This window comes from Lissotriton vulgaris, chromosome 11, assembly GCF_964263255.1.
Source record: "Lissotriton vulgaris chromosome 11, aLisVul1.2, whole genome shotgun sequence".
Classification (NCBI taxonomy): Eukaryota; Metazoa; Chordata; class Amphibia; order Caudata; family Salamandridae; genus Lissotriton; species Lissotriton vulgaris.
Window position 1 is genome coordinate 391,760,505 of NC_141699.1, and position 22,700 is coordinate 391,783,204.

The 22,700-nt window shown below is 44.6% G+C and overlaps 1 protein-coding gene across 1 annotated transcript in view; it reads right to left on the reverse strand.

Moving 5' to 3' along the window:
* Positions 1–22,700, reverse strand: part of NUDCD3 (NudC domain containing 3) — a 276,981-nt gene that overhangs the window by 77,653 nt on the left and 176,628 nt on the right. The window contains exons 4-5 of the mRNA XM_086943403.1: positions 17,975–18,107; positions 6,795–6,938 (exon numbers count right to left, since the gene is read on the reverse strand). Of these exons, the coding sequence (XP_086799529.1) occupies positions 6,795–6,938; positions 17,975–18,107 (277 nt within the window). The remainder of the gene's footprint in view (positions 1–6,794; positions 6,939–17,974; positions 18,108–22,700) is intronic.

A 22,700-nucleotide genomic window follows, 5' to 3' on the forward strand; every position in this document is an offset into this window, starting at 1 on the left:
TAAGTTGCAACCATGGAAGGGACAGAAGGCGAGGTGGATACAATGCAGCTGGGGCGGAAAGGAGGCAGGATGGAACGAAGCAGCCAACTCACCGGAGGGACTGGAGGCTTGGACGGGGAAGAAAAGGAACAGTTGAAGGGCACAACAGTTTTACACAATCTGGTGCAGAAACATTAAAACCCAGTCGAACAGGGCCGGGGAAGAGAGAAGGCACTTCTGCTCACTTAGGGAGTTCAGCTGTTTTTTAACGCAGAGTCGGACAAGGACAGAAAATAGGCCTGGGCACCAGAAATAAAGCTGTCCCCTATTAGTAAATTGTAAATTGTAAATTGATACGTATAGCGCACTACTCACCCGCAAGGGTCTCAAGGCGCTTGTACGAATACCGCTGTGGAACCCATTCTGGCTTTCCCTGTGAGGCGTCCACTCCTGGGCACCCCCAAGGTGGAGGCCAGGCATCCTTAGCGTTGTGGGGGCCGTTGTGGAGATTAAGAAAGCTATTGCCCAGAGTTGCAGAGTGGGACTCCATGGTTGGAATAGGCACTGAGGAGAGAATTATCAGGTCTGTGGAATTTTTGAGCCCAAGACCCGCCGAGGCAGGGAATTGAACCCTGGTCCCGGGCTAGAACTCTTCGTCAGTGTCTGCCGCTCTAACCATTGAGCCACACTTCTCCACTAGTGAATCAGCTCGCAAAAAAGTGCCACTTTTTCTTCAAATCAAGGCAGTTTTGAACTTGTAAGTACACACTGTACGGCTGTTCTGCAATGTATGGAAGACTGCATTCATTTGTGCTTGCGGCAGGCAGTATTTAGTGATATCAAGAAACTCAATGGTAAAAAATGGTCCACCGGACCGTAAAAGAGGCCATGAACAGGCAAACGAGGCCCACACACTGACTTGTCAGACCAGCAGGGGCGGATTGGCAAGGCGGGCATTCGGGAATGGGCCGAAGGGCCGGTGCCTCAGTGCCCTCTGTGGGCCGTTTTTTTTCTCCCCTGTCCCAGTCCACAGAGAGTGGACTAGGAAAGGGGAGAAAAAAAAGACGGCCCACAGAGTGCATGGAGACAGACGTAGAAAATGAAAGCAGCCTCGCTGTGCGGCCAGACAGCGATTGTCAGCTGTGGGCTCTCCTTCACCCCTGCCCTGCCAAGCAATCAAGCTGAGGCTGGGCTGGGGAGGGGAGATTGTTAGCAATAATCGGCATCCCTGGGGGCCAGGTGTTTCTCAGGCCTTTGAGCCATTTGCACCTCGGCCCCCTGGCGCCCATGCAGCCCAGGAACGGTGTTAGTCTTAACACCTCGCCCACAGCCCTTCACATTCAGGGCATAGTGGGCGAGGAAGAATGGGTCTTGCTGTGGGGGCCTGGTGATGTTTGGAATTTTTTGTTTTATTTATTTATTTATGCGATTTTATATCGCGCGGACTTTACCCAAAGGTGTCAGAGCGCTTCACACTAGGAACAGCAATAATACATGAGGAGAAAACTATAAGTGGACAAATTACAAAAGCAAACGTTAAGTTACATGAATCAAAAGTGACAATAGTGAGCAACCAAAATACAAGATGAGCAAACCGTGCATTACAGGAGGAAAAAGTGATGTGTGCAGGTTACAAAAGCGTACAAAATACAAGTAGAGGTAGAATACTGCAATTAATGGCAGACACTCCAGCACAAGAACAAACGTTACGTAAGCAATGGTGGCACTTGTGCAAGTATCTAAAGCAAACAAAAGTGAGAGGTAGCAAACAGTGTGTTACAAGAGAAAAGTGACGTGTGCAAGTTACAAAAGGGTACCATACACAGGTACAAGGGTATACTACAGTAAATGGTAAACACTCAAACTGCCAGAACACACTGGGAAGGCACTTCCCATGCACCAGCTTCACCTCAGCCTCCCCCCTGGCTACCTGGCTACCTTGGATGACCCAGAAAGCTGTGTTTTGTGCTCCCCTGCCAGGACATTTTCCCAAGGCCTGGAGGGTTGATCAATTTACTAATTGCAGGGGCCTTACCTCTGTTCATGTGCTCCTGAGCTGAAGGTCTGGGGAGGGCTGAGTAGTTTAGTAATAGCAGGGGCTTTGCTGCTTTTCAGGTGCTCCTGTGCTGGAGGGCTGGAATAATTTTGTGACATAAAGGGGCCTTGCTATTTTCTTTAGTTGCTCAGCATGTAGGCCATTGTCACCTTGGCCCTGTGTCGTGTGCAAGAACCGTATCCTCCCACTTTCATTCCTTGTCTGTGCAAATGGTGTTTCATGAAAGGGCACGCCCCTTGAATGTGGGCCACGCCCCTTAAATATGGGCCACGCCTCTTAAATGTGGGCCACTTTTTTCGTCAGTGCCCGGGCCGAATTGTGATCCCAATCCGACCCTGCAGACCAGTCATTTGGACACTGCCAGATTACCATATACTTAGGCCAGTCCGACCTGTTTGCAGAGTAGGCAAGTGTGGGCGGAACTAAGGCCCACACACTGACCGGGCCCTGCTTCGATTTTCTTCCCTCGCTGTCCTTTAGGGGATAACAGGAGGGCCCGGGTTCGGTCTGCCCTCTTGTGGCCGCTGGGCGACCTATGCTAGGTTGCAGCAGACGATATTGTCTTGACAGTAATTCACTGACTCGCAAAACAGAAAACCTTCTGGCAAGAAGCCTCGTTTCGCTGCATAGTTTGAATCACTTGCGAGAACAAAACAGTGCCGTAGGTGGAAGAACGTATGGAACCCCCGTTCTAAAACATTTTACCGTAATTAGTAGCCAGTGCCTGTGTGAAAATTCAGAATCAGACGAAGAAACGGACTCGATACCGCCAGGCAACGGGATCTGCACTGTGAATTTTACACACATTTTACGTGCCCACTGGTAAGGAGCTCTTCCTCTATTCATGGTTGAAGGATTCACTCTGACCGAGTCGGAATTAGCACGGGGTAACATCGCCAGGGGAAGATTCAGTTACAGTATCTTACAGTTTTTTTCTGAAGCAGATTTTCACAGGAGCCCAGATAGAAATGAAGGACATAGTGTGAAATAAGCGGTACCGCATTTCCTTGCATTCTTATCATTACCACCATTTTCACCCGTGCATATTTAGTCAGATGTTCTTATGGCACCTTCTTGGTCCAATCTTCCCTATCAAGGTCAAGATGCTAATTTTCTCGACACAAACTTGAAGCTATGTCCACTAGCTCTGCAATTCACAAACAATTCAGAGTCTGGTTTGGTCCATGCCAGCAACGTAAACCCAACGTTTTGTGGGTGGCCAGACTATTTCCTGACATCCTGTTGGTTGTAAGGTGCACATAGCAGTTGAGGCTGCCTGCTTTACACACTGACCCAGGATCTGGGCGAGCAATAGTTAGACAGGTCTCCATAGCTTTCCGGCCTCCTCAGTGGTCGGTAAGGGTGAACAATCCAGGCCTGACTCAAGGAAGGAGGTTGAGAAACTGGTAGCAGATGCGCTGCAAAAAACGAAAACTTAAGAGAGGTCTAGTACCAGTCACGGGTAGTGCTTTTCAAATTGAATATAAGCATATTATGCACTTAAGAATGTTAGGATAGTTGAAAAGATGACCTCTGGTCAAAACCAGGTCTCTTGCTGGTACTTCTGATAAGTTTAGAACTCATCTGGTTTTACCATCAAACAGCATAACATAAGAGTGACTGCAGCTATCACCTTTGAAACAGGTAGGCTCTGTGAAAACTAGTAGGGACCTCGCACACATCACATAGGCTCATAATATAGCAAGACTGGGGGTACAAAGTCAAGACCAACAGAACAAGCTATGAAACCAAATGCATTGATCCCGTAGCTCTGGTTGCACCACAGTGCCTTAGAAGTAGAAATGAGGGACAGGGAATCAATGTTTGGGAATGTTTGCAAGATACAATGTTGATTTTCTTCAGTGCCATGAGGATACCTGCGTATTCCAGTACTGAACTGGACATCTAAAACTGGTCTGTATTTCCAATCCTACTCGTGGTGCGTTGATACTCTGGACAGGATACAAGGCTATTTATGGGCACTGGACAACCCCAATGGCCTGCGTCTTGAAAACTTCAGTTCACAGTAAAGTTTTATTAAGTCCCCCAGGGCACCTTGGGACACGGTCTCTCTTGGTCACAGGTAGCCTAGGAGACCTTATCTCATCTCTGGCGGCCAGCTTTTATTTGGTCCATGAGTTCATCCTGGTTCGGCAACTGCACTTCTTCATGGCACTTTGGGCTCAAAATGTGTGTTTTCGCGGTTTACATACATGAGAATCTAAGCCAGACGCTAGATCTCAAAATCCCCCCCAAACTCCAATGCAGGTCAAATGGGGTTCACAAGGGTGTCTCCCCATGTACACTCATTACAAAAAGCTCGGAGTGGCGGGGTCCTAAGCTGCGATTCAATACCACTACAGATGACAATATGTCAGTAACAGGTACCCAACCGGACTAGAATTGCAAGGAAAGGCGAAAATGGCCACTCACCAAGTATCACCACTTGGACTGGAAAACTGTACTTTGTTGTCCTCTCTATCAGCCTGGTCTGTCACCGATAATTTATTTATTTAGTGTTTTCTGTATTCTGTAGCGCGAACATGGCCCAACATAGGGTATCAGAGCGCTTTACAGGAGCGTTTCAACAAACCAAGACATTAAAGGAAACAGGTCATTACTGTTTTACGACATTACACTTCAGGAGAGCATATAAACATATATACAGTTAATAGTTAAATTAGCATAACGCAGCTTAAAACCATAGATAGACTTATGGACAATCCCCAAGGTTAGCGGAACCATGAACACAAGTGAAAAGTTTATAGACAGAAGTTCTGCTATAAGGCCTTATGGGAGAAATTTACTCATATAATACAATTTTGCTTCCTTTTTGAGTGGCCATGTTTGGGTATTTCCGTCACCTCCAGAGGGTCCTACGCTGAGGCTCATGTTCTCCTTTCAGAAAGGGGCTGAAAAGGCACCTCAGGAGAGAGTCAGCATAAGAATGGGAAGCCTGCAAGAAGGGTCTCATCAGGTCTACAAGGCCATCAGGACTTAGCAGAGAGGGCAGCCGGCAGCATGCTTCAGGAACGCACTTATCAAGTCTACGTCTGTCATCAAGGTGTTACATTTCTTAATACTGGCAAGAGGAGTCAAATTTTGGACTGTTCAAGAGAACTAGCTCTGAAAAATGGAGCATGATTCGAGTTTCAAATCCGGCCAGTCTTTAAAAAGGGCATTATGTGGTGAATAGCTTTGGTGGAATAGGATGCAGCCCAGCTGAAAATGTGAAAAACACCTCGTTTTAAGCGCACTGAACTTTCACCAGGGGTTCGAAGGGGGGGTGGGGGTCATGACCACAGGCTGGCTTTCTGGTGGGTAGGTTCAAGACTGCAAGCGTGCATCTATGAAGCAGGGCTCTCTAGCTGATGAAAAGAGGCTTCCTCCCCCATTCCCTGACAGAAGCAGACACTGGGTGTGCTCGTTCTTGCTGTTCTCCCACGCACACCAAGCTTTGCAGCATCATATGACTATTCTCTCTCTCTCTCTCTCCCATCCTCTCAGTCGCCCACACATACAATTTTGGATCTCCAACCTGTGAGGACCGGCTGATACTCAGAATCTTCAGTCTTCTCCATCACTGTCTGAATGAGGATATCAGAAAATCTCAAGCCTGGTAACTGTGCAATAAATTAATCTGCATGCGTCTATTAACCCCTTGTGTGCCACAATGGGGATGACCACCAAGATCACAAATACAATATGTATTGGAGGCTCTGAAGCTCCAAATGAAGGTGTGCGAGGGTGGTAGGAAGGCGGGAAGATGCTGCTTAGAGGCCATTCAGCACTCGTTCAGCAAAAGAAACCAGCAAAAAGACCAATGTCCTTTGTGATCATTTGAGAAATGTGTACCAAGTATCAAAAGAGAAGGCAGTACTTAGACATATTGCGTAAATCGACTGTCGGCTCTTCATTTCTGGTAGGCATCAGAAAACGTGAACAACGAAGATCAAAGCCTATAGGCATCAGAAAAAACACTACCATTAGAAAGGCAGTGTGAGGAAGAAGAAAGATAGATGTCTACAAAGGGCAACAAGAATTAGGGGAAGCTGCGTCTTCATGGCATCATGAACTGTATAAAAAGTCATGTACACAATTATTTTCCCCTTGATGATGAGCAGGAAGCACAATATGCACAGGCCTCCACTGAGGGAAAGGTTAGACAAGCACCTCATTGCTTAAACAATTCCCAGCTTGTGAGGAATCGGAAGCACTCTGTTGTCACCCCTCGCAAGGCTCTCCCCATCAACCGTTGTTCCAGAAGCTATTATTGCTTATGGGACTAAACATTTTTTGTGAAAAAGGTTCTGGGCAAAATACGGCTGCCTGCACACTTTAAATAATGATTTAATATTACTAAATCAAAATTTGAATGTCTATGTTTCATACTTCATGGGCAGGAGTTTGGAGTAAAGTCCTAGAAATCATGAATTTATAAGTGATTAAGAATACTACTGTCAGCGATACTATAGCTATTCTTTGATAGCTCGAGAGGTGCCATTTTAACTGCCACATTCTATTACAGAATCATGTCAACCAGGTACAAAACAGGGTCTCAAGATGAGGGGTCACGTTCCATGTCTACATCAAGTGCTATCGCCAAGCATATCATTAAAGAGGCACGGCAGCCTGGCATACAGGAAATGTGGATGCAATCAAACAGCCCAGTGCTTTTGAAACTGGATTTGCTGAGGCAGCATCATGGCAGCCAAGCGGAATGAGCTCACTCCTCAGTGTGGTGCTAGGCAGCACTTACCACAACACATTTTCCAGGTTCCAGGCTCCAAAGTGAGGTCTCTGTGTTGATCTTGTGGGTGAGAGCCCCCTCCATGAGTACACGCTCTGAACTTCCTTCCTTCACCGCTACGCGAATCAAAGTACTGCGCAGATCCACAGACACCTGTGAAGATAAGACAGTCACCTTAAAGCAAACAGCTGCCTAGCAAGGCTACCATTATTCTCAGTGTCAAATTCAGTTGAGGAAGCAACATGTATGGTAGAACTAGGGGAAGGAGATTGTTTTTAGCCGGCAGCCAAAGAGGTGGCAGGGCCTTTACAGGCAGAGGCATGTACTAATGGTAGCTCAATAGGACCCTGTGCTGTGCCTAGAAGAACTGCTCAGATCTTAATTGGCTAATGTGATCATTGAGGATTTATGTGTGTGTGAGACCTGAGAGTCACATAATTGAATGCTGTTTGGTGCAGTGGAGAATAATGTCGAGTATTTGCATGGCTACAAGACCCCAGCCTGTGACAGAAAGCACTTTGAATATGTAAGTAATTATTTTAAAACTGTACAGGATAGGCTGCAGAAAAATTATCGTTTAGGATAAAACAAGTGCTTTTAAAGTATATATTTAAGTAGAACACAATCAGATAGTACCTAGTGCCAACATTTTTATGAAGGATGAATTGCAAAACTCAGTTAATAACACCCTTATATCACCTCTCATAAATAATTCATATTTGTCACCATGATGCTTAGCGTGACTCCCTCAACTAAAGCACATGCGGGTTCCTAAGAAGCCTTTACATTTCATGATTAACCAATTGAACACATTGACATCTCTTTCAGATAGCAGGCACCCTGGTGAGAAGGCCTGTTTCTTCTTTAGTTCCCTCTCCCTCCCTTGGCATTACTGCACAGGGACCTTAGCCTTTTCTCTCCTTCACTTTCAACCGGAGATGCCTCAAGGGCTGCATTTTAACAAAAACGTGTGTGGACGCTTTTTGTAATATTAATAAGCATATCAGCCCCACAGATACCACCCACTTTGACCTCTATTTACATGCAGATTTTCCTTGCTAGCAATAGGGTCCAGGTGACCCTTGCTTCGCAGGAAAGAAGGTCTAAGCAACAGTTTTATTTTTTTTATTTTACATATGGGGGCACACAGAAGGCTTTGGGCCCAAGCCATGGTGTTCGAGCCCAGTGGAGAAGGCAGGTTGCTTCGCAGGGCTGTACGTATCATTGTTGCCCCATTACACAACTGAGCACCACATTTTCCAGAAAACAAATTAATCAGTTTGGGGTTTGGCAATCAATCAATTCAAAAGTGCTTAATTCGAGTAATTACTCATAAAAGCAAGACATACAGACATATTAAAAAACGATTAAATATACAAGTAGTCAGAAATTACAAAGCACTTACAAATCCATAAAAACAATTATACAAAGATAAACCACAATATAAATAAGCAAGTAAGAAGGTGTAAAAGTTCGTTATTGAAAACTTATTTTTAGATGACCATTAAGTTAAAAACATTAATATACGTTTCATGGAGACACTGATGCAGTACATAGGCAAAGAATAGTCAATTCACTAGCAGTCTTTGCCTAGTATCGGCAGAGAATAGTTACATAACTAGCAGTCTCTGCCTGATTATCCAAGCCCAACCAAGGTATTTTGCAGTGGCAATTATAATAGGAACTTTTACACCTGCAAGAGAAGGAGCATCCACTAACTGGGATAGCATGCGTGGGACAATACCGTTGATAAATAAAGTAAACAAGGTTGGGGCCATTGAACACCCTTGCCGAACCCCGCGCTCAACGGGAAATTCAGCAGTGTCCTTACCATGACCACCCCACTGAATTTTTGCGTAGGTTAACTCATGAAGTCTCATAACCATAGTCAACAGAACCACGGGAACCCCCAGAGCCTCCAGAACCTGCCACAATTTTGCCCGCGGCACCAGGTCGAAGGCAGCCCATAGATCGACAAAAGCCGTATAAAGGCTGCCTCCTCCTAATACCACGGTCCTCCACTGGATCAATTGGAAGCGAAAAACTTGATCCACTGTACTGGTTGCCCTTCGGAAGCCAGCCTGAAAGGGTGATAGAATATTATTATCATCCGCCCATTCAAGCAATCTGTTAACAATCACTCGACCGACTATTTTTTGTACAGTGTCGATCAAGCTTATTGGACGATAATTACTTGGCTGAGCACGATCTCCCTTTTTATACACAGGTATAATCACAGCCCCCCGCCATGATGCCGGAATATCAGCACCCTTAGCGATATGATTGATAAGCAGATGAATATATTAGCACCATCTCTCTTTGTCATTTAGAAAAACGTCCGCGGGGACGCCGTCTAAGCCCGGTGCACGCCCACTATGTACAGATTTGAGGGCAGACAAGATTTCATTATGTGTGAATATATTATCCTCTGCTAAAGACTGGATAGGGCGATTCCCAGCTTCTACCTGGGCACTTGCAGCATACTGGGAGCTAAAAAATTCCACCCAGTCATCCTGCGGGACATTATTATTAGGTGGCTCCTCAGATCTTTCGCTACCCCATTTGACGAGGTTCCAAAACAACCGGGAATTTTTCCTATCACTAGCACGTTTCAATTTATTCCAATGTGCCTCATCCCAGGTTCTCTTGGCTTTCGCAATACAGGCTTTGTAGTTCTTTCTAGCAAGGCGGATGTCATCTACCCCCTTCAGCCTGATTGCCTGTCCCAATACAATTCGAGCCAACCTGCAATCAATATTATACCATTTAGCGGGTTTGCATGCACGGGACCCATGTTTTTTTGCCGGTCTCAAAAAGTGACATTTAATTTTGCTCAAAAAGTTATCGTGAATTTTGGCCACGTCACCCAGGCCAGGGGACACACCTGCAACTGTCTCCAGGGCCGAGATAGCTTTATCTGCTTCCTCTTTAATATTTCCAATAGCCTGCTGATCAGTCATAACGCTAGCCCACCGTAGCCTGCGCATACCGTTTTCAGGAATAATCAGCGGTGGAACAAGAACATTAGGGCAAATTAAAACATCAACAGTGAGCCACCATTTATGCACCACACATAGAGGATTAGGATCACTTTCAGGTCTTAGCACAACTTCCATGTCACAAACAGTCGAACATAGAGTCATGCTACAGATCACATAATCTATTCGACTTTTGTGTCTCCCATTGTCAAATGTCATGGAGGCTGTCTTGTCTGACTTAGTCCTGCCGTTTAATGCTCTTAGTCCTAATTCTAGACACATGGCATTCAGACCTAGGATATCCTCTGTCCAGCGTGATACTGGATTCGTTTCTAAGGTAGGGATTCCCCATTTTAAATCCTCCTCAGCACCTAGAAAGGCTTCTCCAGCGACCAGAGGCTCAAAAGTTCGATTCAGGTCACCAGCTATTACAATCCTATGACCAAGCGAATATGTATCAAGGAGATTATAGAGAGCAAGGAGGACATCAGATCTACCTGTCTTACTACCTCTAGCATATATGTTATAAATGTCTAGTACATCAGAGGTATCACTAGTAATCCTGATTAACCACATGCGCGCTAGTGCAATTTTGCTCCTACGCTGAGATTTTCAAAACCGCATGTTACGTGACGAGCTGGGCTCGTCATCAGCGTGCGAGCGGGCTACACCATGACGAGCTCAGCTCGTCATCAGCGTCGAAGGGGTTAACTGGATATCTTTTTGGCTAGTCGCCAGACTCTTTGCTGTCAATTTAAGGGACTGACAAACCCAAATAGTGAGTCCCCCCATAGGTCTCCCTTTTGGTCCCTTAATAGCTGGTACATAGAAATTTAGATATCCCAAAGCATAAACAGGTTCACAAGCCCAAGTCTCCTGGAACATACATACATCATATGTGCTGACGAAGCCTAGTCAGTTTCCGCATACTAACTTGGCCACATTCCAAGAGATTGCCACATTCCAAGAGATTAAGCTCCCCGTCCCAGGCAGTGATTCACCTATTGGCTTTGAAATAGTAACAGAATTGATTGGTGCAACATCACCTCGAATGATGACATTATCTTGGCATGCATTACCCAAAACGACAGAGTTTCCCACTCCCTGTGGGGCGGATACTAGGTCACAAGCTTTCCTTGCTGTACCATAAACCACTTGGCGGTCGTTCTCAATAGACCTGCTAGCACATGGGTTAGATGGAGGTTGCGTTGCAAACTTTGAGCATGCCAAAAGTCAATCACATTCGTTCAAGTTGGAAAGGGCAGAAAACCTGTTATCAAGACTTAGTCCCCAGTCATTAAATGTGGGAGCATTACTCCCCCTATTAGGCACCACGTTCCATTTTGTCCTTAGAGTACAGGGATTGGGGCCTCTTCCTTTACGTGGGTAAAAAAAATCCAAAGTCAGTGGGACAATAGTGGTCGATCTTCTCTGTGGAGGTAATAAGTTAGGTAGAATATTTGTCAACACCTCAGGATTAGAAAAACTAAGAACAACACAATCCCCCTTAAATCTTTTAGCCCTGTTTCCAATCCACTCAACCCTTCTGGCCATCACTAACTCTTCCGATAGATGTTGTTTCCCCCAAGGAGTTATCACCATGTTATTGGTTAACCAGGATAGGGATTTATACAATAAAGATGGCGTGGTTTCTTCTTGACCAGAGGCCAGTGGGGGAACATTAGCTAGAACAAGAACGAGGGGAGAGGCCTCAACTATAAGCTCGCATGAGCCTTTCCCAAGGTTCGTGGCATTAGGTGTAGGTAATGGGGCTGCTAGCCCTTGCACACTTCCAGCTAGATTTATCTGCGGGCCATTGGCTGATTTATCAAAGGGATGGCATCAGTACCACCCTCAGGGTTAGAGCTACTCTTTAGGGACTCTACTCTAGTCACAACTTCCTCAGGTAGTTTTTCTACTTCCACTAGAGTTTTATTCAGCAAACCCCCCAATCTATTAACCTCAGCAGTGAACTTTTCGATTCGTCCAACCAAGGGCTTTACGATGCCCCTAATTTTTGCATCCAGCATACCCCACAACTTAATAAATTGTGTATTAGATAGAGTCACGCAAGCTTCGTCACTAGACCCATCATCCTCCTCCTCAACTATTTTTCTAGGGGGAGTAGCAGCTTTTTTCCTACTTGAACGAAGCCCCCCACGTTTAGGCAGGTCCTTTTTTCCACCCCTGGTGGCACGCGGGGCAGGCACTGGGTCAGGGGGGGTGGCCTTGTTCACAACCTCACCCCCGCTGTCACTGCTATCTTCTATACCAACTACTATACCGCTGGGCTGCACGATAACAGCATCAGTGGGAGAATCAGGAGTTAGCCCAAAGGTATCACTTTTTTCTTGGGCAAAAGGATCATCTAGCTCTGAGTCCCGGGGAGGGGATTCAGTAGGTACATCTAAGTCCAGCGAAGATCTTCTGTCGCTATTTATTTTTGCCACTAATTGGACGAGATAATTCTCTATAGTGTTTTTAACTGGTGATTGTTTTTTGGGTGGCATGGTTAACCATAGTTAGTGAGTGCCTCTAGGTGCACTGTACTGAAACACAAAATAGTACCTAGTTGTAGCAAATGTAGTCAGAGATGGGCCTTGTAACTTGAGTTTCACAGCAGGTTTTCAGCAGAGTTCCTGGCCCAGACCAGAAGCTGTCAGTCGCGGACTGTCGCAGACTGTCCCGGGCTTCTCCCGGGACGCTCCCGCGCGCTCCCGCGTAGCGAATAACGACCCACAATATATAACGTCAGTAGGGGGCGGCGCTCAAGCCCCGCTGCAGGTGTGTGCCTCGGAGTGACCCCTGGGAGACGTAGTCCTGATGGTGTCTCTGTGTGCGTCTCACTCCTGCTGGCTCCCGGTCTCCTAGTACAATGCTGGCGAAGCTCCACAGTCCGTAATCCTGCCCCGAAGGTACGTTAAGGGCTTTAGACAGGAGGCAAACAGGAGGCAATCTGGTACACCTACCGCTGCGGCACCCTGAATCACCAAGGACCAAAGTGCAGGGTCCCCATGACCACAGTCCATGGTCCACAGAGCAACGGTCGAAGGTAGGTATAGAGCTTGTTTTTCTTGCACTCTCAGACTCTTAGTCTCTCTTAGTCTCTCTCAGGCTCTCGCCTACAGCGCCTTCACACCGCTTCTTACTCCACTTTTACTCCACTCTCAGAACGACAAGTTTCACAAGGGCCACCAAAATGGGGTCATTGAGGGGTCATTGAGGGGACCACCCCCGTCACCTGCTCCTTGTCACCTCGCCCCCGGGCTTTATTGCCGATGTTCCAGCTTCCGACCACCGGCCTGTCTTGGGTTTCGCCTCTCCCAATACAGTCCACTGGTCTGCCCTCACTATCGCTGCTGCAGGGGGGCAGTGGGGCTTGTTGAAATTGTTGAAATTGCAGATAGACCGCTGCCACTGGTGATCGCAAGGCTCACAAGCGCTAAGGCGTTAAGCTCGCAAAAGGCCATTCAATGAAGACGGGTAGACTCGCACTTCCTGCTTCTCCTGCCCCACCTCCACCTGGTCTCACCTGTCTTGCTGACCTGCCTTGCTCACGGGCTCACGGGCTATTGTCGCCTCTATCGACTTCCTGCTTCCTAATGCGCTTCTCCCAAAGACTTCTCCGGGTTCCGTCCGTCCGTCCGTCGTCCGCCTCCCGCCTTCCGCCGCCCGCGCAACCCAGGCTCCCGCTGCAGGGAGAGGAGTGGACCGGAATTGTAAACTAAGGTCTGCGGCTCACTCACTCCGGTTTGCAGGCCACGGGTTTGCCGGTTTGCGGGATTTACGAGATTTGCGGTTTTGGCAGGCGGGCGAAAAGATTTCCTTAGCGGAGAGTTCACCACACGCCACACCGCTGCTCAACGCTGCTGCTGCTCAATGCTCCTCCTTTGGGGTTTGGCATGACAAGTTTGGTGTAGATCTGTAAAGGGGGTGGTGGGAGTAAAAAAAAAAGTGACACCCACTTTTGCATGAAATGATTTTACTCAAGGAAGTGCCTTACTTTAGTTTGGTGCAAATTCTTTCATTGGTTTGAGAAATTAGTATTTAACTGCATTTTGAAATGAGATTGACAGAGTCAGTCAAAGATTACCTGGAATGTAAATCTGCGGGCCCAAATTCCTAAACAAGAAAATCTGATTGTATGATGGAGCTTTTTCTGCAGTCTTCCCTTTCTGGTTCACGGATCCAAAGCCAGGCATGCGGACGAAAAACTCACCGATTAGCTGGCAATAACCTGAAGAAAAACGTTGTGGCTGTCACTGTAGGACTCAGGGATTCGGTCCCTGTGTCCTGTAAAATAAAAATGAAAGACTCTGGAAGAAGCTCCGCCTAACACCCTGGGCACAACATCTAAAAACACTTTATTTTAGCCATGGGGTTCGGAAACCAAAGGTTTGGCACCCCTTTACCCTGCTCGTACCCCCCTCACTCCGAAGTTTGCAAATCTGTGGCTAACGGTCTTGGTTCCTTGGTGCACCTTGAACTGGATTTGCACACCCTGATCAGTGAATCTCACCTAAGTCCACAAGCCTGCAAGTGTTCACCAACCCCCTCAGGTCAGCAGCCCCATGACAAAAACATGCATTTGGCAATAGGTCTCACATTTGGAGACTTTGAGCTACTGGCAATGTAAACGACAAACCTTTATCTATGTGCTGGTTTTGAAAACATATAAATAAAAGGCATTGTCATTTACGATACCAATAGCTTAAAAATTTGCAAATGCGAGACCTATTGCATTGCAAATGCTTGTTTCCTGACTGCAGTCACAGCAGGCAGATCGATGTGTACGTGCTCACGCTGCTCACTTTTCACTAGTGGAGAAGTTACGGCATGACGTCATGCCAGTTGAGTGTTGTAGGGAAATCCTTAAAAGAGAGTAATTTTCTCTCTGAATTTCCCTTCTCTTTTTTAAACTCAGGAGCAGCAACATTGTCGTGGTGTCACCAGGGCTTTAAGTGGAAGCTTTTTCAATATTATATACAAGCCATAGTTGCTGCTTATTTATCTTATGCAACTAACAAGCATTGACAAAGCCAATAGTCCTGACTTGTTTTAGGAATGATGTTAATTGTTGCATCATGTATCTGGATGCAATCTCAGAAACAGCACAGAGTTTTAGCTTCTGTGTTTTTAAGCCACGCCCTTAATTACATTAACCACGCCCCTTTGAGACACCCCCAGTTTTTTCATTCCACTTAAAGCCCTGCCTGTAATGTTGAGTAGAATTTCTGCCAGCAGAATAGCAAGCTTCAGAAGAACAACTGAGAATAGATTTGGTCTTTCCTTAAACTATACTAAACACACAAGAAATCAAAAGCACGATCCTAAGTCAATTAATGCACAAGAGAAAACAAAACAAAAGAATTGTACTAACCTACTAACTACTAATCTTGTGTTCTGGCGTAGAGTGCTACTCAGCGAAAAATCGCTTCAATGCCTTGTCAGGGGTTGTAAGTGCTATAAAATACATATCCAATTACAATTACAATCTTTAGTACCTTCAAGGCCATGTTCATCTCATTCAAGGTGACCTGCTCTAAACCACTTCCTCTTGAGATTCACATATTTTATCTAAGGCCAAAATAAGGGTCCTGTTAAATAAATACGAAAAACCACCATTCACATGAGTTTCTGGAAGAGTATTTCTTGGAGTGTGCCGGTACACCAGTACTGAATCACCTTCAGAGGTCCAGCAATACACCAATGCTGATTGAACCATGCATGTGCAAGTAAGTGTTGAGGAATTCAGCAAAAGTGTGTTTGTGTGTTGCGTGTGTGTCTGTGCGTGTCTGCATGCACCTGAATGTGTATGTGTGCTTGGGTGGGTGTGTGTGTGTGTATATGTGTGTGTGAGTGAGTATCATACAAAGAAGGTCTATTGTATTTACAAAGCTTAGCTTCATTTGATATAGGTCTGCTGTTCTTGATGTATTTTACCTTCATTAAAAAAACTATTCTCTAATGACATTTTAAATTGCTGTATCCAGTTACTGTATTTTTTGCTGCTGTTGAATGGAGGGTCTATAGTGTTTTTTCCTTTTTTTATTTTTAATATTGTATGTGCTTTTATGATCATTATCTTGGTCGAATAAAGAATATTTGAATTGGGGGGAGGTGGGTATCAGTATGTGGCTATGTTTGTGTGTATGTGAGTCTGGGTGCGCAATGTGAGTACTTTCTCAACTAGAAACATTGAGCTGTGCCCCCTGAAGGCTGTCTCCCCACCTGGGCCCCAACTACTGCCACTTAGAGATATCCATCTAGCTCTGAAAAGCAAAATGAAATACTGGGGCTCGTGAGTTTGCCTGTCTTTATTAGATTATGTTATAAGACGCGTGCTTGTTCTTTTTGTCTACAGGCACCGGGAAAATTGGGAAGCCAACTATGGAATCCAAAGTAAACAATAGTGACAAACTAACAGTACCAATTTGAAAACTTTTGCATGGGGTAACAGCGATCAATAAAAATATGGTGTTCCAATTTTCCAAGTTTGTGGAGCAGCCAATGGGCGCTTCAGAAAGGTTCACTCACAGAATGTGTGTGGGTCCCAGAGGGACCATTCACAAGGAGGGACCATTCACGGGCCTGTTTATCTAACCCTTGGAATTTCACTGCCCGAGATGAAAGGACCAGTTTGCTCGTTCATAAGGGAGGCAGCAGGGGCCATATGCGAGGCGCTGGCGCTGTGGGGAGGGCGTTACACATGTAGCGCTGACCGTGAGATGTGACGTTGCTTTGCCATAGGTGCAAGTGATTTATGAACCCCTTAGTAAGTGGTCTTGTCTCTGTGGGGGGACTCTGAACAATTCCCAGCAAAAATGAAAGCACTGCGGATGTCTAGGATGTTTACCCTCACCCCAGTTTACTGTAGCAAAACCGAATAAGCATTGGCCACGCGGCCGTGAAAGTGACGCGGCCGAGACGCCCTGAAAGTGATCGCGATTGCGCACTGTAAGGGTGCCGCGAGCAATGCGCTTAATGAGCCATGACGGAAAGCCAGATAGCACCTGTGTGCGTAACCCCGCGCTTAACCGCAAGCTTTAGGGCAAAAGCGTGTGGTCAGATTTTTAAAGCCCGCTTACTAAATGTCTCGACAGGACAGCGCATGCGCTGATTCAGGCGAGACCTAAAAAGGTGCAGAGCCAGGACCTCAAGCAAACGTCTGCTGTGCATAGTTATCAGCCTGGCAAAAGCAGGGACTATCTGCTTGCAGTGTTATTTATTGGGCACCGGGCTTTCCTGAAGGTCAGGAACCATGGCCTACTTGTGCAGCAAGTTGTGTGCAGGGTATAGTTTAATCGAAGTTGGATGTAGTTAGTATATGAACAAAAAAAAAAAATCACTGAAAAAAGTTAAAGTGAAGTTATGATTAGCTTTGTAAATAACACATTAGAATACTAAACTACAGTAGTTCACTTAAAAAGACACAGTATAAGGTATGGTTGCAAAATAAAACAGAAAACAACTGTAAACCTCAAGTTATGGTTAGCTCTGCAATCCATAATTCGCACAACACATATGCAATCATAACTTGCTCACCAAATCCATTGCTTATGACCTCATAATATTTATATGAACATGTTTAAAAAAGCTAAATACCATACAAAAATAACAACACAACTTAAACATTATGCAATACTAAAGTGATAATTGTCGCTTTCATCCTTTTAAGGTGAATGTGATGTACAATCTTAAGAATATTTTTGTAAATAATTTGGTCACATCATGAGTGAGGTCTTGAGCACTGCACTTGGTGTGCAAGTTGTGGTTCTGTACACGTAATGACACTAACTATAACTTGCAAATGTCTTTTTTTTTTTGCTTTAATTCACAACCACGACTGCACTTTAATTGTGCTACATAAAGTGATGCATAATTTACAGATGTCAATAAAAACATTTATAGCTCAAATGAATCAAAGTAATACTGCCACAGAATACGCCTCATAGTTTGCCTTTATTGCTGCACAATTTAGATAACCCTACCGAACAACACATATGTTCCTCGGTTGTCGCATATTCCTAGTAGTTCAGCCAATGGTACAGATGAATGAGCTGGCGTATTAAGGCTGGCCAACAAGGGTAGTAAACAGGCAGAGTAAAACATAATTGCTTTGACATGCTGAGTTATGTGGGCTCTAAGGAGCAATACTAGTTTTTGACTGATGTAGATTCTGGCTTATCAGTCTGTGCCTGCGTTAGTTACCTGTTTGCCTTTCTTGATCTCTTTAGGGACTGGCACTTTAATCTCCAGGTCATTGTAGTCCTGCGACCACACGTAGTTTTCGCGCACAGCTCCATTGTAGCTCTCAGGGTTCCTCTGAAATTGCTCTTGCTTCCTGTTCCGGAACAGAAGGTTAAGAAACAAGGGCTGTTACAACGCGCCAGACACTTCCATATATTTTTCGAGAAAGGACATGTAGTGAACACTCTTGAAAGGAAAGCAAAATCACGGACGAAAGCTACACACCAGAGAAAGTCCTTCAGCAATAGGTACTTCCTGGACAAGATTCCACAGTTTTAGAAAACACGCACAGATCAAAAATATTAATCATCTGGAATTTAAGGTGATTAAATCCTCTGGGTACATTAACAATTGTGCAGAAGCCAGGACTGACAGTTGCAAGATATGTAAAATCAAGATGGGTAAATTAAGACTTTTATTGGTGTATGCCTTGCCTTACACTCCTCTTTTGCGTTCACTCATAACCTACATTTAATCATATCTCAGTTTCATAGATTTTACAGTACATGTTATTGTTTACAATTTCATTTATATGTATTCACAGTAAAACAACGTTGTTATGGGTTGATAGTGTATCAGTGGTTCATATGCCACATATTCCTGCAAAATTATATTTAGAGGAAAGACAGTAGTTTTACACAAATGTGCAAGAGAAATTCACATTTCTTTTCACAGTTTAACAAATTACAGGCAATTTTTTTCTCTCATAATAATGCCAAGAAATATTATATAAAGTCAGTGCGAGGGCGTTTAAGAAAAAGACTAGCTTCAGACATTACATACTATCAGACTCTTGGCAAAACAAGACAACATAGAGACTAAGAGTGGGTTTGTCTATGGACAGACAACAGACTGGAAAAATAGAAGTGTGTGTGTGGTGTGTGGTGTGTGGTGTGTGGTGTGTGGGGTGTGGTGTGTGGTGTGTGGTGTGTGGGGTGTGGGGTGTGGGGTGTGGGGTGTGGGGTGTGGGGTGTGGGTGTGGGGTGTGGGGTGTGGGTGTGGGTGTGTGTGTGTGTGTGTGTGTGTGTGTGTGTGTGTGTGTTGGGTGTGTGTGTTGGGTGTGTGCGATTAAGGAACCGCATCATTTTGGAAATATTTTGGTGCCAATGTCAACAATAGTTTGTATTAGAGAGAAAATAATCTGAGCAAGTTGATTTCAACTCAGATTGCATCAATCATGTGGACAATTTTCATATTATTTATATTTATTGGCTTCAATGTACTCAGGATCATGCTTATACAAGTCTCAGGAATCTACTTGCCCACTCGCTGTGGCCTCTCAGATTTGATCAGGAAGAGCTATTTTTAGGGCCTACTGGTACTTGGGAGCTGATAAAGAACAGGTGTTCTGTTCACTAAGAAACTGAATGAGCAATAATGATGGCTTAAAATCTTGTTTTTATTCTCATATTTGCTCTGCATTCAAAGACAGAGGTCACATGTCAGCTTATGTCTTCTTACAATTTGCTGCTTACTTTATTCTGGTGGTTAGTATTTACTTTTCTTTCTCGGACTGCAAAGTTATAGGATTTTGAAATGTGAACTGTCTGACAATCGTGCTGTACAACCAGTGTAAAAAGAAAGGCTGCAGGATGTCAGTTTCCCTTTTCCAACACATTTAAAGAGCTTGTAAATTAACTGCACAAATATTTAAAAATATATTTCAGCAGTTAGGAAAGCACATTGTAATTGTGTTTGCTGGAAACAGATTTTAATAGGATGAAAACAAATCTGAACACTTTACTTGGTGATGTGGAAATATTAAATATTTTAGCTGAAACCCAATTTTCACACATCGTTAATATGCTATATCATTTTTATCAGCAAACTGCATGTTAGTGGTAAAGTTTGAGGCTATTTCAACAGAAAATATGCAGTCTGTAAATGACAATGCTCTACCATATCATACTTTAGTAATATGTTTATTAAGAGTAAGTTTATAAACATGAACTCAGAAACATTCCTGTCGCTACCCTGATGACAATACTATTGCTGAACTTAAAGGCAAGTCAGGGGTCTGCCTATACATGGGCTGAATTCTTATTTTGAAATGGAGCAACCGTTTAGCCTACTAAATCAAACAAAAGAGTTGTTTTAAGAGCAAAGATGCTGAACCACCCTTCTTTTTTTAAATCTTTATTCGTTAAACAAAATCACCAGAAAAGAATCACAATCAAATGTCAATAATATTAATTTCATACTTAAAAAACATGGTCAATAAAATTTCATTTAAAAACAATAGCAATAAAACAAATAATACAATTAATCTAGTCTCGACTTCTTGGGCACCCAGATAGCTTGTAAAAAAGACAAAACTGAGAGAACGACCCGCTCAGGGGGGGGGAAGCATCTGAAAGGTACATCAAAGCAGGCCTAACTTGTTTAAATTCCAAGGATTTCAGGAAAGGGTGTAAAAAAACGCTTCCTAGGCCAGCTGAAGTAAGGGCAAAACATTATAAAATGTAGCATATCCTGCAGAGACAAACTGTTGCAGCCACAGGGAGCCCTGTCTCCACCCGAGCCCACCCACATGAGGACACCAGCATTTAGTGCAATTGATTAAACCTACAACTGGCCAATAAAAAACAATCATGCTGAGATCGAACCAAGCCTAAATACGGTGCCCTCCCCTGCACAGTTTTTAAAAGGTTTCTGAAGTTCTAAACCTTCTATCTCCGGACGGGAGCATCCCAAAAAACAACCTTTTAACACTGCCCAATTCCTGGATGGAAAGTGGGGTAAGATTAGATAAATGTCTGTCATGCCTATAGAAAACAAGGCAGCCGTCACATGCATAATCCACAGTATACTAGATACCCGATCCACCGCCAGACAGTCCTAAAGAATCAAACGGGTTAACCTCAGCTCTGCTCTGCTCTGCTCCAAATCTTGATCCAGCACATTTGAGCAGGCTTAGAGCTATCATATCCGAAACATAATCAAGACCCAGTTCCTAATGTACAGAAAATGCTGGGGTTGAATGGGGGACCTGAATCAACCTAGGCAAAAAAAATTCTCCAATGTTTGAATCCGATTCAGCTTATCATAGCCCCAGACCTCACTTCCATAACACAGCTGTGCTATACACTTGGCATGATAACTTTTTAAGAGATCCCTTGGCACTCTAAACCCAAGCCCAAGAGCAAAAGTAAAAACCACCCCCATAGTTTTTATAGTCCCTGATCTTTTGGCTTCAATCAGGGGTTTCAAGCAATTATTATTATCAAATAAAACCCCCATATAGGGGGAGGCCTTGACTTTATACATGGTGAAATTTGATGCCTTGAAGGTCTTGCTCCTTGTTGCTATGGGGCCCACTACCTATATGTGGGACTTAGAAAAATTAACCGACAATTCCAGGAGCCCCATAATAGACACATACTTGCCAACAGCAGGTCCAACAATTCTGTGCAGTCCGAGCCATCAGTACCACGTCGTTTGCATTTAATAGGGCCGGGAGAAATCTGTCACCAATTTTAGGACTGTCAGCCGACACTGATTAAAGTGCAGACTCCAATCCACCGACATACAAGGTGAACAGAAATGGGACCAGTAAGCACCTCTGCTGAACCCCCACAACTCGTCCCGAATTATTGAGTGCATTTAACACATTGAGAAAAGCGCACTGATGCCATTGAGTGGGGATCAGCTAAAAGAGCCACAATACTGGGATCGACCCCCATCTCGCATTGCAAAGCCCAAAGTTCAGCTTGGTTCACCCTATCAAAAGAGGACGTCAAGTCCATAAAGGCCAAGAGTACAGATTCAGGCAGAGCCACTGTATACTTATTTATAATTAAGCTGTGAGAAAATATGTTCCCCTGAGCCCCCTGATTACAAATGCCCTCAAAAGGATCAACCCACTGTGCCGCTGAAATATGATGACATAAAAACGGACCAGAGCCCTCAGCAAAACAAGGCCTAATAACACACCAGAAGAGAGCGCTGTCCCCAGTCTCGCTGGCTTGACAAAGCTCCTTCCAGCTAATTCCTGTAAATTATATTTGCACACCTTTTGTGCCTGCTTATACACCTGCCTACAATTTCTTATCAGCCGCCCGTTCCTCGGTGATTGCTTTAACGCCTCCTTCAAAAGTCACAGGGATCGGGTGCAATCCCTATTGAACCATTTAGAGTTGTGTACCCCCCCCCCCCCCCCATTGGCAGTAGCCTTTACTGTCAAGAGTTTGCCAACCCCCCGAGCTATGCCTTTAAAAGCTTCTAAAACCATCCCCCCACCAGCCTCATTATCCAGACAAATATTAACCTTCCGTTGGCAAGTTACAAAGAGAAAAGTTTGAAAGTGCTGTGGGTCCACCTGGGACCATCTCAATCTTCTCCCTTGGTCCCCAGCCACATGGCACAACTGGAGGGCTCCCCTTGACTGATGTTGTGGGCCCAAGCCAATATCTAGTGTTAGGGATAAGGGATTGTGGTCACTAAAAGGGCTAGCAAAAATATTAAAATGAGAAATAAATATAACAAATGTTGAGACAAATATAAAATCAATAAGCAAATCCCAGCCTCTCCCTTTATAAGACAGGTGAAGAACTGGGTTTGGGGAATTCACCGGTTTCTTCAAACTAAATACCATGTTATGGGAGTCTAAGAGCTCACCTATTTGAAGATGCTCTCATATATGATAATGAAGAAAAAGGAGAATATAAAATAAAATATTTGCCAAGGA